Source organism: Gambusia affinis, linkage group LG11 (genome assembly GCF_019740435.1).
Source record: "Gambusia affinis linkage group LG11, SWU_Gaff_1.0, whole genome shotgun sequence".
NCBI lineage: Eukaryota > Metazoa > Chordata > Actinopteri > Cyprinodontiformes > Poeciliidae > Gambusia > Gambusia affinis.
The window spans coordinates 1,646,086-1,663,594 of NC_057878.1; the positions used below are offsets into that span (position 1 = coordinate 1,646,086).

The window sequence follows — 17,509 nt, forward strand, 5'->3', positions numbered from 1 at the left end:
CATCTCCCTGTTCATTCCCAGTTTTGTTCCTTTGTAAGTTTGCCTTCTATTTCTTATTTTAAAAGGCACAATGACTATGGGGGAATTTTTGACATAATCCAAGAGCACATTTTCAGTCTGAAAGCAGGATTTCATGTATTTTGTTCAGAAAACTTTTAATACTTTTGCTTACATTTTCATTTTGGAAGCAGGATTTCATGTCTTTCTTTTCTAAACATGTACCGGTAACTCTTCTACTCAAAACTTCTCCTCGCGCTCACACTTAGTTTCTGCTCAGACTCTCTGCTCGCTTAAGAAACATAGAACTGCATTTTGGCGCAGTCACCGGGCAACCAATAGAATAAAAGTGCTGTACTGGGTGCGTTTGTTTTCTTCTAGCAGATGTGTCTGTGTGGCTGCTATTGATTGTAGCAATCTGCGCCACCCACTGGACTTAGGGAGAAACAACATTGTCAGCTTTCTGCTTCATAGTAAAGTAAACATCTGCCAGCAGTGTGGCATCAATAAAAACTACTGATCTGAGGCAGGATTTTGTTCACCCAACCAAAGACAACATAGTCATGACATGATGAACATAGTCATGACAAAAAGAATGTAAAGATACCACTGGGGAAAAAATAGACATTTACTTCACTTCTAGACACTCAAAATACACAAAAAAAAAAAAAATATTATTTTCAAATGTAGGCCACTAGTGCCAACAAAACCTTAAAAGAAAAAAAGATGCAGAAAGTGGATTTTGAATGAGACTTCCCCTTTAATAGTTTAAGGGTGTCTACCTCACAGAGGAACTTGATAATTAAATAACCTGTCTCATTCTACTTTTAGAAACCCTAGAACTGCCATTACACTGTCAGTCTGTTGGGAAAATATGCAATCAAATCTATTCTATGTGACAGAATGGAATAGGTTTGAGATTTGTATGAAAGGCTTTGTTTATTAAAGCGTTCAATACAAAATGAAGCACTGCTAAAAAGCACAAGAACGTCTTTTTACTCTGTAATTTCAAGGAAACTAAAAATGGAACAGATTCCTAAAAGGTTAACAACGTTGTTTGATAAAGATCTACTAGAATAAAATTTCCTCTGAGGGTTCATGTACTTGGTTAGAAAAAGAAAAGGGACACAATCAACTCTCAGTACAAGATTGAGAGTGTGAGGATGTGATTAGATATGTCTGCTCGAGTCCTGAGAAAAAAACATTAAATAACATCTCAATCAACTGTTTCACAAAGCCAAATGTTTACTTCCAAGCTTTTAACTTTTTGAAAAATTCAGTTATCAATCTTTCTTGAGATCTTGTCCTTTGACCTTTAAAAGGGGGTCTTGCAAGACTACAGACTGAAAAAGACAATATAAAATGCTGTGAATTAAATGCTATGAAAACTTGAACTCAGAATTGTTTTCTTAATTGACATTTGATAACCCCTCCCACTGGGTAAAGACCAAATATTCAGGTCCAGCCTCCATATCACTGCAGAACCAGAGACACTTAAATCAGTTTCTGTTAGAAAGCTGGCAGAGTTCAGCAGCTTCTCATCTCTCTTTGTATTTTTGGAAAATGCTAACTGTTGAAGAAAATGAACTGTGTTATCCACATCTCAACTCATCCTGCTTGAAGGCCACACATCCTCCCTCTCTGTCCATTCTTATTTATGTTGCACTATCCTTGATCGCTCTTTTTACTGTGATTTTTAACTTACTGGTCATCATTTCTGTCTGCCACTTTAAGTAATTAAAAAAACAGAACTGTTTAAATATTAATAGATAACAGATTTATCTTTAAATTTCAGACGTCACTAATGTACATGTGTTGTTTTCTCATTTCTGCAGGAGGCTCCACAGCCCCACCAACATCCTGCTGCTCTCTCTGGCTGTGTCAGACTGCCTGGTGGGATTCCTCATTTCATTCCAGATAGAGCTGGCCGATGGCTGCTGGTATCTTGGAGACATCATGTGTGCCCTCTACTTTGTTTCAGACTATGTTATTACATCCGCCTCAGTGGGAACCATGGTGCTTATTTCTGTTGACCGTTATGTGGCCATCTGTCACCCACTGCATTACTCCAGTAAAGTAACAGCAGAGAGAGCAAAAATTTGTGCTGTCATTTGTTGGATTTCTTCTCTTTTGTTTCACAGCTTCGTGCTGAGAAGTAACCTGCAAAAACCAGGCAGATACAACTCCTGTTCTGGAGAATGTGTAGTCAGTGTTGATTATGTTGGAGGAATTCTTGACCTCCTGCTGTCCTTCGTCGGTCCTGTCACTGTGATCATTATTCTGTATGTGAGAGTGTTTGTAGTGGTTGTGTCTCAGGCTCAAGCCATGCAGTCTCACGTTGCAGCGGTTTCTGTGAGCGTCACAGCTAAGAAATCTGAAATCAAGGCAGCTCTTATCCTTGGTGTTGTCGTAGTTGTGTTTCTAATATGCACCTTCCCATATTACTGTGTCACACTCATCGCTGAGGATGCTGGGGTCAGTGCTTCATCTGTAATCTTCCTCCTGTTTTATTTTAATTCCACCCTGAACCCTCTGATCTACGCCCTGTTTTATCCCTGGTTTAGGAAATCAGTTAAACTGATTCTTACACTGCAGATCCTGAAAACTGGTTCCTCCAACACTAATGTGGTTTGAAGCACAGTGAGATACAGATTTGAATGTACAAAGATGCAGAAACAGAGGAACTCTTCCTCGTATTGATATTTCCTACTAAAGGCCCAATAAAAAAAATTAGTTTAATAAAAGTGTGTGCTTCCATTGTCTTTTACCAATTAACTGAACATAGATTAACCAATTTCAGAACAATATGACCTGAAATCTACAAAAATAAAAGTCAATATCCAAATAACAATATATCCAAACCACTCCCACAAAACCCGTCTTCACCAGATCGAGGCGTTTCAAAATAAGATGGAGATATAAGAAATAAACTTATTCATGAACTTGAACAAATTTGATTCAAGGTCACTGGTAAAGCAGATGTGATCAAATGCAGTTTTGAACTGAAATGTTGACGAATCAGTTTTCTCATGTAAGCAGCAGGTTTTTAGGGAAACAACTGAAGTGTGTGTGAGATGTGATGAATGTTGAAAGAGTGTTAAGGTCCTTTTCAGTACAGATCAGCTTCACCAGCTGACAAAAACCCACACATGGCATGTTGGTTGAATGTAATGCTGACTGACTCTGCAGTTTTATATGCACAAATACTGTATCTGCCTCCAAGTGTTCATCCACCAGAAAGGTCTGTTAATAAATTGTCAACTAGTTAAAGTGTCTATTATGGCTAGTTGTAGTTGACCACATTGTAAATGTTATGGTCACAGATTGTTTTGAACTTTATTAGCAGTTAACAGAATCATCGGTGAAATGTAAAAAGAAAAAAAAAACATTAAAAATAGAAATACATAATAATAATACAGCAGAATTTGTGCCTAAGATTTTTAAATCCTCATGTCAGTTAGTGTTGTATCACTTTGCAGTGGTAATGTAAGACCTGGTTTCTTGGCAAAAGTTGTTTTGTTTTTTTTCTAATTTGTTTGATCAGCTTTTCTCTAGCTTGCTTCAAAAGATTCATCATTAAAAATGCCAGATGCAAAAACTGCTTGACTGCTCTTATACCAAAGAAAGCTTTTCCACTCACTCCTGGACATGGGCTGAATTATGCCATCGGCAAAACTCATATTTACATGTGAACATTTTAAACGTGTGTACAGCTGGAGTGCCTAACTAGTTGATCACGATCGATGTTATACTTCACACTGAATCTTGTCATAAATCTTGTAAAATTTATTTCAATCTTTAAATTGGTGACACAGAAACTAAAAGTAGAACAAGGTATTAGAGAGAAAATTTCTTTGAATAACACAAACTCTGTTTTGTCTTAAAATCTTTGTCCATATGTCCAATAAATTGTTACATCCAACCAATAGACCAAACATTATGTTTATTTTCTGTTGGTGTAATACATTTAGGTATTGCAGTAATATCCACTGATATAAAATGTGTTTATGTACAGTTCCATTTTAATTCACAAACATATGCATACTTTCACAACACATAAATGACATTTACAAACACACATAAATAATTTTACATGTGTTTTAGGCTGGGATTTTAACATGTCAATTTCTATTCACAGGCGCATTAGAAATGTAAGAAAAATAATTACACTGGACTGTAAACATGTTGTCAGTAAGAGATGTTAGAGTTCATCATTTTGCTGAACAGAATGATATATGTCAATTTATCAGAATCAGAATTTTATTCTGTAAGTTTGTGGGTACAAACAAGGAATTTCATAATTTAATCAATCATAATCAAGGTACAGTCACAAAACTTAAATTACAACATAAACAAAAAGCACTTAGTAAGAAAGAGTCAACATTAATATTTACAACAGTGTGAGCCTTTTTTATTATAGTCCAAACATATGAGGTATAAACTGTGTTCATCACAGAGACGGTCTGGATATAGAATCTGTATGTCATCTAGTTTTTGCCATTAGAGCTCTGTAGAGCCGACATGAGGTTGTGAGTCTAAATAACCTTTGGCCAGCAAATGTTGGATCAATGTTAATTGCCCTTTTGCTGCTCCTCAACCTACAGAGGTCATGAATAGACAGAAGGTCAGCCCTGATTATCCTCTCCAAAGACCTATTTGTTTGTTGCAACAGTTGGTACCTGTCCTGTTTTGTAGATGAGCCAAGCTGCACAGAAATGGATTAAGATGGGACAGACTGTAATATGGCAGTGTAGAAGATTACCAGCATCTTCTGTGGAAGGTTAAACTATTTGTGGAAGCAGGAGTTGTAATCTCTGCTGAGCCTTCTTTTGGATGGAGTCAGTGTGTGAGGACAATCTCAGGTCACAAGAAAATGTAGTTTCTAGGAACCAGAAATGGTCCAGAGCATACATGGTGTTGTCCATTGATATGTAGTCATTTGTATACAGGCAGAATAGGAGAGAGGACAGAACCCACCCCTGGAGGCCAGTAATGTTGATTGTTCTTGAGCTGGATTAGATGCTTCCCAGCCTCAACTGCTGCTGCCACTGAGTGAGGATTTTGGTGATCTAATGTCAGTTGGAGGCTTACAATGTGAGCTGGATGAGCTTCGAGTGGAGGATGTCTGGTGGAGGTTGATAGTGTTGAAGGCACAGATGAAATTCACAAACAGGATCCTGGCATATGTCCCTGGATGATTAAGGTGGTGCAGGATGAAGAGTAGACCCAGGTGAACTGCATCCTATGCCAACCTGTCTCACCACCAGTATGCAAACTTCAAGGGGCCTGTGATGTCCTTTAGATGCTTCAGCACCAGGTGCTAAAAGGTTTTCATGACCACTGATGTCAGCGCAGTCAATCTGTTGCCATTTAATCCTGTGATGGGTTTTTCTTGGAATCTAGGATGATGCTGGAGCAGTTTAAGAAGGTGGAAACTTTTCAAAGTTTGAGAGATTTCTTAATGATGTGAGTGAAGATGGGTCTAAGTTGACCAGTAAAGGTTTTACTGTACAGAGAGGGGAGACTCCATCAGAAGCTGGCCTCATCCATGTACTCACATCCCCTATCTGTTCTTTCTATCCCCAAGAAAAATGCAACCATGAAAGAGCTGAATACCAAGGCTCTGTAACAAGTTTTTATGATGGTCCCCAAAGGTTTCTGGTTTCTTCTTTAAAACGAAGGATGGGGGTCCTATTCCTACATTGACTCCTGGGGTTTGAACAAAGTAGTTGTTTAAAAATTGCCAACCCCTCTGGCCACTCTCAGTGACTTGCTGCTGACAGATGACAAGATTTTCAGAGATAGAAGCAAAACAAAAACTTGAAGCACAAACCAGCTCAAATTTGGAGCACAATTGATTGACATCAATTCAGCTTGGTCTGGATAAATGTGGGAGGGCTGGTACACCTCTGACCTCTGGAACCTCTTGTTAATATCTTCAAAACAAAACCAGTACAGATGCTAATTTTAGCATTTGTACAAACAGAATATTTGTATAAACAGAACAGCTGATTGAATTTTTTTATTTGGATTTTATAAATGTGGGCGTCTGTTTGACCTTTGATGCCGTCTGTAAACATATCATATCTTTAAATGACAGCGGCACAAAATATTGACACCAATTGAGTTTCATATAAAAAAGGTGCTCTTGGCATCTTCATTCAGGATCTCTTTATTGTAAGCCATCTAGAGAATCAGTGAAATTCTCATAAAAAAGCATCTAATTTTATCATAAAATGTGTTACAGGTTTTACACTCAGAACACTGGTAGGTTAGATATATTTTTCCCCACGCTGCATCAAATTTATAACAAATTAGAATCAGTACACATATTATGCAGTAGTTTGTATAGCATAAAATAAGTTACAGATACTATTATTTTAATAAAAGCTACAGAACAGGAGCATGAATATTTATTATGCCCCACCTTCACATCAACAGAGAATAGAGAGCTGAGTATATAAGACAGTTGTTTGTCAAAGTGATTCAGGCTTAAAGCAAACTGAGCAGCTTCTTGACTCATTCTCTGTCTAGTTATGAAAATTGTTGATGAAGCTGATCTAAAGCTGAATCAACTTTAGATCAACTCATTAATTGATAACTTGTATGCCTAAAATGATATGTCAAATAATAACAACACAGACTTTTTTAATTTTAACTGCACTATAATGAGAGAGAGAGAAGTGAGGAAAACACAATATGGATCCGTTCTTCATAACACACACACATAAGCATCTGCGCTCAACTAGCAGTATATGACAGCTTGTGGCAATGGTGGGCAATATTAATGAAAGAGCCACTTGAGTAAATGTCTAAATATTTTCTGAACCAAAATGAAGGATCAGAAATAAAATGGAATCATCAATAATGATCTGGGTGAATGGATGCTTGCATATTAAATGTAGATCTTGTGAAAAGTGATTTCAGTGGTTAATGTAACAAGAAAAGTGGTAGAAAGATTCAGTCCTGTCACCAAAACCTTCACTGTCACTTCATATGTCAGCACTATTATGTTCATTACATTAAAATACATTGAAGATGAAGGTCATATGTGTCAAAATGATTAATTATACTTTAACAAAGTAATATACATTATTTAGATTTACAGTAAGTTTGCATCCAAGGAGCCAGACTTGAGAATTTTAAGTGTAACTGCCATTACACTGTCAGTCTGTTGGGAAAATATGTAATCAAATCTATTCTATGTGACAGAATGGAATAGGTTTGAGATTTGTGTGAAAGGCTTTGTTTATTAAAGCATTCAACACAAAATGAAGCACTGCTAAAAAGCACAAGAACGTCTTTTTACTCTGTAATTTCAAGGAAACTAAAAATGGAACAGATTCCTAAAAGGTTAACAACGTTGTTTGATAAAGATCTACTAGAATAAAATTTCCTCTGAGGGTTCATGTACTTGGTTAGAAAAAGAAAAGGGACACAATCAACTCTCAGTACAAGATTGAGAGTGTGAGGATGTGATTAGATATGTCTGCTCGAGTCCTGAGAAAAAAACATTAAATAACATCTCAATCAACTGTTTCACAAAGCCAAATGTTTACTTGCAAGCTTTTAACTTTTTGAAATATTCAGTTTAACTTCAATTCCTGTTATCAATCTTTCTTGAGATCTTGTCCTTTGACCTTTAAAAGGGGGTCTTGCAAGACTACAGACTGAAAAAGACAATATAAAATGCTGTGAATTAAATGCTATGAAAACTTGAACTCAGAATTGTTTTCTTAATTGACATTTGATAACCCCTCCCACTGGGTAAAGACCAAATATTCAGGTCCAGCCTCCATATCACTGCAGAACCAGAGACACTTAAATCAGTTTCTGTTAGAAAGCTGGCAGAGTTCAGCAGCTTCTCATCTCTCTTTGTATTTTTGGAAAATGCTAACTGTTGAAGAAAATGAACTGTGTTATCCACATCTCAACTCATCCTGCTTGAAGGCCACACATCCTCCCTCTCTGTCCATTCTTATTTATGTTGCACTATCCTTGATCGCTCTTTTTACTGTGATTTTTAACTTACTGGTCATCATTTCTGTCTGCCACTTTAAGTAATTAAAAAAACAGAACTGTTTAAATATTAATAGATAACAGATTTATCTTTAAATTTCAGACGTCACTAATGTACATGTGTTGTTTTCTCATTTCTGCAGGAGGCTCCACAGCCCCACCAACATCCTGCTGCTCTCTCTGGCTGTCTCAGACTGCCTGGTGGGATTCCTCATTTCATTCCAGATAGAGCTGGCCGATGGCTGCTGGTATCTTGGAGACATCATGTGTGCCCTCTACTTTGTTTCAGACTATGTTATTACATCCGCCTCAATAGGAACCATGGTGCTTATTTCTGTTGACCGTTATGTGGCCATCTGTCACCCACTGCATTACTCCAGTAAAGTAACAGCAGAGAGAGCAAAAATTTGTGCTGTCATTTGTTGGATTTCTTCTCTTTTGTTTCAGAGCTTCGTGCTGAGAAGTAACCTGCAAAAACCAGGCAGATACATCTCCTGTTCTGGAGAATGTGTAGTCAGTGTTGATTATGTTGGAGGAATTCTTGACCTCCTGCTGTCCTTCGTCGGTCCTGTCACTGTGATCATTATTCTGTATGTGAGAGTGTTTGTAGTGGTTGTGTCTCAGGCTCGAGCCATGCAGTCTCACGTTGCAGCGGTTTCTGTGAGCGTCACAGCTAAGAAATCTGAAATCAAGGCAGCTGTTGTCCTTGGTGTTGTCGTAGTTGTGTTTCTAATATGCACCTTCCCATATTTCTGTGTCACACTCATAGCTGAGGATGCTGGGGTCAGTGCTTCATCTGTAATCTTCCTCCTGTTTTATTTTAATTCCACCCTGAACCCTCTGATCTACGCCCTGTTTTATCCCTGGTTTAGGAAATCAGTTAAACTGATTCTTACACTGCAGATCCTGAAAACTGGTTCCTCCAACACTAATGTGGTTTGAAGCACAGTGATATACAGATTTGAATGTACAAAGATGCAGAAACAGAGGAACTCTTCCTCGTATTGATATTTCCTACTAAAGGCCCAATAAAAAAATTAGTTTAATAAAAGTGTGTGCTTCCATTGTCTTTTACCAATTAACTAAACATAGATTAACCAATTTCAGAACAATATGACCTGAACTCTACAAAAATAAAAGTCAATATCCAAATCCCAATATATCCAAACCACTCCCACAAAACCCGTCTTCACTAGATCGAGGCGTTTCAAAATAAGATGGAGATATAAGAAATAAACTTATTCATGAACTTGAACAAATTTGATTCAAGGTCACTGGTAAAGCAGATGTGATCAAATGCAGTTTTGAACTGAAATGTTGACGAATCAGTTTTCTCATGTAAGCAGCAGGTTTTTAGGGAAACAACTGAGGTGTGTGTGATGTGATGAATGTTGAAAGAGTGTTAAGGTCCTTTTCAGTACAGATCAGCTTCACCAGCTGACAAAAACCCACACATGGCATGTTGGTTGAATGTAATGCTGACTGACTCTGCAGTTTTATATGCACAAATACTGTATCTGCCTCCAAGTGTTCATCCACCAGAAAGGTCTGTTAATAAATTGTCGACTAGTTAAAGTGTCTATTATGGCTAGTTGTAGTTGACCACATTGTAAATGTTATGGTCACAGATTGTTTTGAACTTTATTAGCAGTTAACAATATCACTGTTGAAATGTAATAAGAAAAAAACATTAAAAAAAGAAATACATAATAATAATACAGCAGAATTTGTTCCTAAGATTTTTAAATCCTCATGTCGGTTAGTGTTGTATCACTTTGCAGTGGTAATGTAAGACCTGGTTTCTTGGCAAAAGTTGTTTTGTTTTTTTTCTAATTTGTTTGATCAGCTTTTCTCTAGCTTGCTTCAAAAGATTCATCATTCAAAATGCCAGATGCAAAAACTGCTTGACTGCTCTTATACCAAAGAAAGCTTTTCCACTCACTCCTGGACATGGGATGAACTATGCCATCGGCAAAACTCATATTTACATGTGAACATTTTAAACGTGTGTACAGCTGGAGCGCCTAACCAGTTGATCACAATCGACCAGCTGATCTCAAGAAGTCAATCTCTGCAGTAGCTCTTGTTTGAGGCACAAATCATAATATTCATTCATATCCAAAACACTGATATCACATGTCCAAACGTTTACTTCTAACTTTGTCTAAAGCAGTGCTTCTCATTTCCGGTCCTCAGGCCCCCCTGCTCTGCATGTTTTAGGTTTTTCCCTCCTGTCACACACCTGGATTGAATCTATGGGTGATTAACAGGGTTCTGCAGCACTTGATGATCATGCAATGATTAGAATCACCTGTTCTGGAATAGAGCCACATCTAAAACATGCAGAGCAGGGGGGCCTGAGGACTGGAATTGAGAAGCACTGGTCTAAAGGTTAGCTACTCTAGCCACATTGTTGTATTTTATCAGAATGAGCCTGAAACAGCAGCAAAATGAGCCTTTTTATTATTTAAAGTGAGCAATGTCTACACAACACCTGATCATACTAGAGCACTTAACGTGTATTATATTATATTATATTATATTATATTATATTATATTATATTATATTATATTATATTATATTATATTATATTATATTATATTATATTATATTATATTATATTATATTATATTATATTATATTATATTATATTATATTATATTATATTATATTATATTATATTATATTCAGGAGATTGGCAGTGCTAGAATAATGTTGAAGAAATGTGAAAAAGCTCTGGTGAGGTTATCATTTAGTTTATGGAAATATGTATTAACTAGTTTTAATTTTTAAATAAACTAAAGTATTTTATCATGAGAAGGCATAGGAGAGCCACGTGGAGTTTCAGGGTGTGAAGATGTAAAATTCTTTTAATTATAATAGAACCAGAAAGGAGAGCAGGTGAGGACTGATGTCAGGTTGATTTCTTTCAATATCTCTTTTTTTTTTCCATTATTTCCACACTATAAGGATAATGGTTAGGAGACATGAAAAGAAAAGAGCTTCAGGAGAGGTTTAAAAATAAACGAGTTAAAATTTTTGCTATCAGAAATTGTTAAATAGAGTTGAGATGTATAATAATTTATACATCTGAAAAGTTGTTTAAATTCTCATTCTGTATAATAAAAACATACTTCTTTATATTTAGTTAATTCACATTCTGATCCTGTAGATTACTGTACTGTCTGTTGTATATACATGAATCCATGCAGCATCATGAGGCTGCAGAGAGTGAGAGGGAGGCAGAGACAATAACACATATCGGTAGTTAAATGTTTCTGGCTGAAAATGACAGGGAAAAAACCAGTTAGCTTTTTTGCCTCAGTGTTTTTCATGGTTCATGTTTGGTAAGTTACTGAATGCAGGGCTGGAAAGTGAGACTGAGTTGTCAGTGAGGAGCTAAAGAGTCTGTTAGATGTGAAAAGTATATTTTTTATTTATTTTAAACTTTTGCACTGTTGTAGAGAGTTGTTGAAGAACAACAAAACTTGTTTTGTAGATTTTATTTTTGTTGGTCAAACTGCACAGGGGCTGCGCAGTTGGTAGAGCTGTTGTCTTGCAGTAATAAGGTCCTGGGTTCGATTCCCGGCCTGGGGTCTTTCTGCATGGAGTTTGCATGTTCTCCCTGTGCATGGTGGGTTCTCTCCAGGTTCTCCGGCTTCCTCCCACTGTCCAAAAACATGACTGTCAGGTTAATTGGTCTCTCTAAATTCTCCCTAAGTGTGAGTGTGTGTGTGAATGGTTGTGTGTCCTGTATGTCTCTGTGTTGCCCTGTGACAGACTGGCAACCTGTCCAGGGTGACCCCACCTCTCGCCCGGAACGTTAGCTGGGGATAGACACCAACAACCCTCCTGACCCCATTAGGGACAAAGGGTGTATAGAAAATGGATGGATGAATGGTCAAACTGCTGTATTGAGTTTAAAACTACTGAGTCCTATTTTATGAGCAGTTTTTTACTTAAATTTTAGAAAGAGGCAGAACCTGCTCATTTGCCAGTCAACTTATATTAATGCCTTTTGACCAATAATCAAATGTCTTTTCATCAATAAATCAAAATCACATCAAACTTTATTTGTATAGCACATTTCAGCAGCAAGGCATTTCAAAGTGCTTTACATCAAATCAAACACAAAAATACAATGCAACATAGATTCAACAATAAAAACAATATCAAGTCAGATTCCGTCAATAAATTTGCAATTGATTACGTTTCAAATAAAACTCTAAACAAGTGGGTTTTTAGTTGAGATTTAAAGGAAGTCAGTGTTTCAGCTGTTTTACAGTTTTCTGGAAGTTTGTTCCAGATTTTTGGTGCATAGATGCTAAATGCCGCTTCTCCTCGTTTGGTTCTGGTTCTGGGGGTGAAGACCAGAACCAGAACCAGAAGACCTGAGAGTTCTGGAAGGTTGATACAACAGCAGCAGATCTTTAATGTATTGTGGTGCTAAACAATTCAGTGATTTATAAACTAACAGTATTTTAAAGTCTATTCTTTGAGCTACAGGGAGCCAGTGGAGGGACTTTAAAACTGGTGTTATGTGCTCTATCTTCCTGGTTTTAGTGAGAACGCGAGCAGCAGCATTCTGGATCAGCTGCAGCTGTTTGATTGATTTGTTGGACAGACCTGTGAAGACGCTGTTACAATAATCAATACGTCTGAAGATAAACGCATGGATGAGTTTCTCTAGATCTGGCTGAGACATTAGTCCTTTGATCCTGGAAATGTTCTTCAGGTGATAGAAGGCCGTCTTTGTGACTGTCTTTATGTGGCTCTAAATATATCAGAGTCTGGTAGCTTGTGTGTGCTACCAGAGTATTTAGCTTGCTAGTTGTGAGGCAAATGTTAAAGTGAGTGTTCAGCCTTGGAACGACAGTCATTATGCTACGTGGATGCATAACTTTAATCTGATTATTGGATTGTTAATAGTAATGTGTTAGAATATTTGTTACTAAACCAAGGGGCCAGATTAGAATAACACTTTACTGACGTGTTGATGGACAGTTGTTTACTGTTTACTCATTCCTGTGTCCTTGCCAGTGCTGCTTTAGATTTGTAGTTTGTCTGTAGTTGTAGCAGTGGCAGTGGAGGAAATGACGCCGTTCAGTCTATGTTGATCTAACTTCCATATGTTGAATTAACATCAACAGCTGCTGTGTTTGATCCAGCAATTCTGCATGAGATAAAAATTATTGGTTTTCTAGAGATAGACTTTAAATAAATACAAATAACTACACAAAATACTACTACAACTATTTAAATTATTATTACTATTGGTTTATCACAGGAGTTCTGTAATGTGGTGAACAACAATGCCTGAGGGAGTGTGTCTACACAACATGCCTCACCTCCAAACAGACAGAGGATAGAGAGCTGAGTATATAAGACAGTTGTTTGTCAAAGTGATTCAGGCTTAAAGCAAACTGAGCAGCTTCTTGTCTCATTCTCTGTCTAGTTATGAAAATTGTTGATGAAGCTGAACTTTGCTTTCCCCAACTGCTCAATACATCCTGCAGAAAGACTATGCTGTCTCCCTCTGTATCCTTGGTTTTTCACTTAATATTGTCTTCCATCTCTCTACTTACTGTATTTTCTAACCTGCTGGTCATCATCTCTATATATCACTTCAAGTAATTTAATGTTTTACATTTCAAAATCTGTTTCAAACAATAGATTGTGGCTGTGTCACTCTGACCTTATTTGTTGACATTACAATCATAGCTGCATTAGATAATGAGTGTGTTGTTTTCTCATTTCTGCAGGAGGCTCCACAGCCCCACCAACATCCTGCTGCTCTCTCTGGCTGTGTCAGACTGCCTGGTGGGATTCCTCATTTCATTCCAGATAGTGCTGATAGATGGCTGCTGGTATCTTGGAGACATCATGTGTGCCATTTACTTTATTTTGGATTATATTATCACTACTTCCTCAATAGGAACCATGGTGCTCATATCCATTGATCGTTATGTGGCCATCTGTTACCCCCTACACTACTTCAGCAAAGTCACCACTGAACGAGCCAAGATGTGTGTTTCAGTGTTTTGGATGTGTTCCATTCTTTATCATTGTGTTCTGTTGAGGGACAATCTGCAACACCCAGGCAGATATAAATCCTGTTCTGGAGAATGTCTAGTTTTTTTAGATTATATTGGGGGAATTTTTGACCTTTTGTCATCCTTTATTTGTCCTGTCACTGTGATCATTATTCTGTATGTGAGAGTGTTTGTAGTGGTTGTGTCTCAGGCTCGAGCCATGCAGTCTCACGTTGCAGCGGTCTCAGTCCAGGGATCAGTGAAAATCACAGCTAAAAAATCTGAAATGAAGGCAGCCATAACACTTGGGGTTGTTGTAGTTGTGTTTCTAATGTGCACCTGCCCATATTTCTGTGTTTCACTGATTGCAGAAGATGCAGCAGTCAGTGCTTCATCCGTGGCTTTCCTTCTGTTTTATTTTAATTCCACCCTGAACCCTCTGATCTACGCCCTGTTTTATCCCTGGTTTAGGAAATCAATTAAACTGATTCTTACATTGCAAATATTGAAGCCAGAGTCGCGTAACATCATCATGATGTAAAGACAATTTAAGTAACCAAACTTTTTAAATTGTCCAAGAATCTGTGGATATAAAAAAAAAATCCTTGAAGAGAATTTACATGATTAGTTTTGAAACTGTTCTGGTCTTGTCACAGATGTGTCAGGATTGTCCATGTCCTTTGTGGCAACGGCATCAATTACATTGTGCAACAAATCCTGTTACAGATATAATAATATATAAATTTACAAAAACATCTATGAATCCTAAAACATATGAGAAATATTGTCATAAAATCTGACACCAGCCTATGGAAAAAAAAAGAAGTGGTATTTATATTTAGATTATTAGCAGGACTCAACTTTTTTTATGTCTTAGCCTTATTTTTTTTTGTCTTATAAAATATTGTGTAACTTTAACAAGTAATGAAACATTCTTACCTGTGTTCAGATTTAATCTTAACTTACTAACAATATCTGTTCTATATAGTTTTGACATGTGCAAACACAAATACATGAGCTAAATGTTATACTTCACACTGAGTCTTGTCATAAATCTTGTAAAATTTATTTCAATCTTTAAATTGGTGACACAGAAACTAAAAGTAGAATAAGGTATTAGAGAGAAAATTTCTTTGTATAGCACAAACTCTGTTTTGTCTTAAAATCTTTGTCCATATGTCCAATAAATTGTTACATCCAACCAATAGACCAAACATTATGTTTATTTTCTGTTGGTGTAATACATTTAGGTATTGCAGTAATATCCACTGATATAAAATGTGTTTATGTACAGTTCCATTTTAATTCACAAACATATGCATACTTTCACAACACATAAATGACATTTACAAACACACATAAATAATTTTACATGTGTTTTAGGCTGGGATTTTAACATGTCAATTTCTATTCACAGGCGCATTAGAAATGTAAAAAAAATAATTACACTGGACTGTAAACATGTTGTCAGTAAGAGATGTTAGAGTTCATCATTTTGCTGAACAGAATGATATATGTCAATTTATCAGAATCAGAATTTTATTCTGTAAGTTTGTGGGTACAAACAAGGAATTTCATAATTTAATCAATCATAATCAAGGTACAGTCACAAAACTTAAATTACAACATAAACAAAAAGCACTTAGTAAGAAAGAGTCAACATTAATATTTACAACAGTGTGAGCCTTTTTTATTATAGTCCAAACATATGAGGTATAAACTGTGTTCATCACAGAGACGGTCTGGGTATAGAATCTGTCTGTCATCTAGTTTTTGCCATTAGAGCTCTGTAGAGCCGACATGAGGTTGTGAGTCTAAATAACCTTTGGCCAGCAAATGTTGGATCAATGTTAATTGCCCTTTTGCTGGTCCTCAACCTACAGAGGTCACGAATAGACAGAAGGTCAGCCCTGATTATCCTCTCCAAAGACCTATTTGTTTGTTGCAACAGTTGGTACCTGTCCTGCTTTGTAGATGAGCCAAGCTGCACAGAAATAGATTAAGATGGGACAGACTGTAATATGGCAGTGTAGAAGATGACAAGCATCTTCTGTGGAAGGTTAAACTATTTGTGGAAGCAGGAGTTGTAATCTCTGCTGAGCCTTCTTTTGGATGGAGTCAGTGTGTGAGGACAATCTCAGGTCACAAGAAAATGTAGTTTCTAGGAACCAGAAATGGTCCAGAGCATACATGGTGTTGTCCATTGATATGTAGTCATTTGTATACAGGCAGAATAGGAGAGAGGACAGAACCCACCCCTGGAGGCCAGTAATGTTGATTGTTCTTGAGCTGGATTAGATGCTTCCCAGCCTCAACTGCTGCTGCCACTGAGTGAGGATTTTGGTGATCTAATGACAGGTGGAGGCTTACAATGTGAGCTGGATGAGCTTCGAGTGGAGGATGTCTGGTGGAGGTTGATAGTGTTGAAGGCACAGATGAAATTCACAAACAGGATCCTGGCATATGTCCCTGGATGATTGAGGTGGTGCAGGATGAAGGGTAGACCCAGGTGAACTGCATCCTATGCCAACCTGTCTCACCACCAGTATGCAAACTTCAAGGGGCCTGTGATGTCCTTTAGATGCTTCAGCACCAGGTGCTAAGAGGTTTTCATGACCACTGATGTCAGCGCAGTCAATCTGTTGCCATTTAATCCTGTGATGGGTTTTTCTTGGAATCTAGGATGATGCTGGAGCAGTTTAAGAAGGTGGGAACTTCTCAAAGTTTGAGAGATTTCTTAATGATGTGAGTGAAGATGGGTCTAAGTTGACCAGTACAGGTTTTACTGTACAGAGAGGGGAGACTCCATCAGAAGCTGGTCTCATCCATGTACTCACATCCCCTATCTGTTCTTTCTATCCCCAAGAAAAATGCAACCATGAAAGAGCTGAATACCAAGGCTCTTTCACAAGTTTTTATGACTGTCCCCAAAGGTTTCTGGTTTCTTCTTTAAAACGAAGGATGGGGGTCCTATTCCTACATTGACTCCTGGGGTTTGAACAAAGTAATTGTTTAAAAATTGCCAACCCCTCTGGCCACTCTCGGTGACTTGCTGCTGACAGATGACAAGATTTTCAGAGATAGAAGCAAAACAAAAACTTGAAGCACAAACCAGCTCAAATTTGTAGCACAATTGATTGACATCAATTCAGCTTGGTCTGGATTGATGTCAATCAATCCAGACCCTGGAACAAGAGGTTCCAGAGGTTCCAGAGGTCCTCTGGAACCTCTTGTTAATATCTTCAAAACAAAACCAGTACAGATGCTAATTTTAGCATTTGTACAAACAGAATATTTGTATAAACAGAACAGCTGATTGAATTTTTTTATTTGGATTTTACAAATGTGGGCTGTTTGACCTTTGATGTCGTCTGTAAACATATCATATCTTTAAAATGACAACGGCACAAAATATTGACACCAATTGAGTTTGATATGAAAAAGGTGCTCTTGGCATCTT

General features: G+C 37.3%; 3 protein-coding genes across 3 annotated transcripts; all 3 read left to right on the top strand.

Moving 5' to 3' along the window:
• Positions 1–1,560: 1,560 nt before the first annotated feature.
• Positions 1,561–2,631, top strand: LOC122839454 (trace amine-associated receptor 13c-like). The gene is made up of 2 exons (XM_044131024.1): positions 1,561–1,730; positions 1,833–2,631. The coding sequence occupies exons 1-2, from the start codon at positions 1,561–1,563 to the stop codon at positions 2,629–2,631; spliced, it is 969 nt and encodes a 322-aa protein (XP_043986959.1).
• Positions 2,632–7,887: 5,256 nt separating this feature from the next.
• Positions 7,888–8,958, top strand: LOC122839455 (trace amine-associated receptor 13c-like). Its single transcript, XM_044131025.1, has 2 exons — positions 7,888–8,057; positions 8,160–8,958. The coding sequence occupies exons 1-2, from the start codon at positions 7,888–7,890 to the stop codon at positions 8,956–8,958; spliced, it is 969 nt and encodes a 322-aa protein (XP_043986960.1).
• A 4,516-nt stretch (positions 8,959–13,474) lies between these two features.
• LOC122839456 (trace amine-associated receptor 13c-like) lies at positions 13,475–14,590 on the top strand. Its single transcript, XM_044131026.1, has 2 exons — positions 13,475–13,647; positions 13,780–14,590. The coding sequence occupies exons 1-2, from the start codon at positions 13,475–13,477 to the stop codon at positions 14,588–14,590; spliced, it is 984 nt and encodes a 327-aa protein (XP_043986961.1).
• Positions 14,591–17,509: the final 2,919 nt, after the last annotated feature.

Coding starts and splice junctions, on each gene's coding strand:
- LOC122839454 (XM_044131024.1), top strand. CDS start 1,561: ATGCTAACTGTTGAAGAAAATGAACTGTGTTATCCACATCTCAACTCA. Junction 1,731..1,832: donor ATTTCTGTCTGCCACTTTAA/GTAATTAAAAAA, acceptor TCATTTCTGCAG/GAGGCTCCACAGCCCCACCA.
- LOC122839455 (XM_044131025.1), top strand. CDS start 7,888: ATGCTAACTGTTGAAGAAAATGAACTGTGTTATCCACATCTCAACTCA. Junction 8,058..8,159: donor ATTTCTGTCTGCCACTTTAA/GTAATTAAAAAA, acceptor TCATTTCTGCAG/GAGGCTCCACAGCCCCACCA.
- LOC122839456 (XM_044131026.1), top strand. CDS start 13,475: ATGAAAATTGTTGATGAAGCTGAACTTTGCTTTCCCCAACTGCTCAAT. Junction 13,648..13,779: donor ATCTCTATATATCACTTCAA/GTAATTTAATGT, acceptor TCATTTCTGCAG/GAGGCTCCACAGCCCCACCA.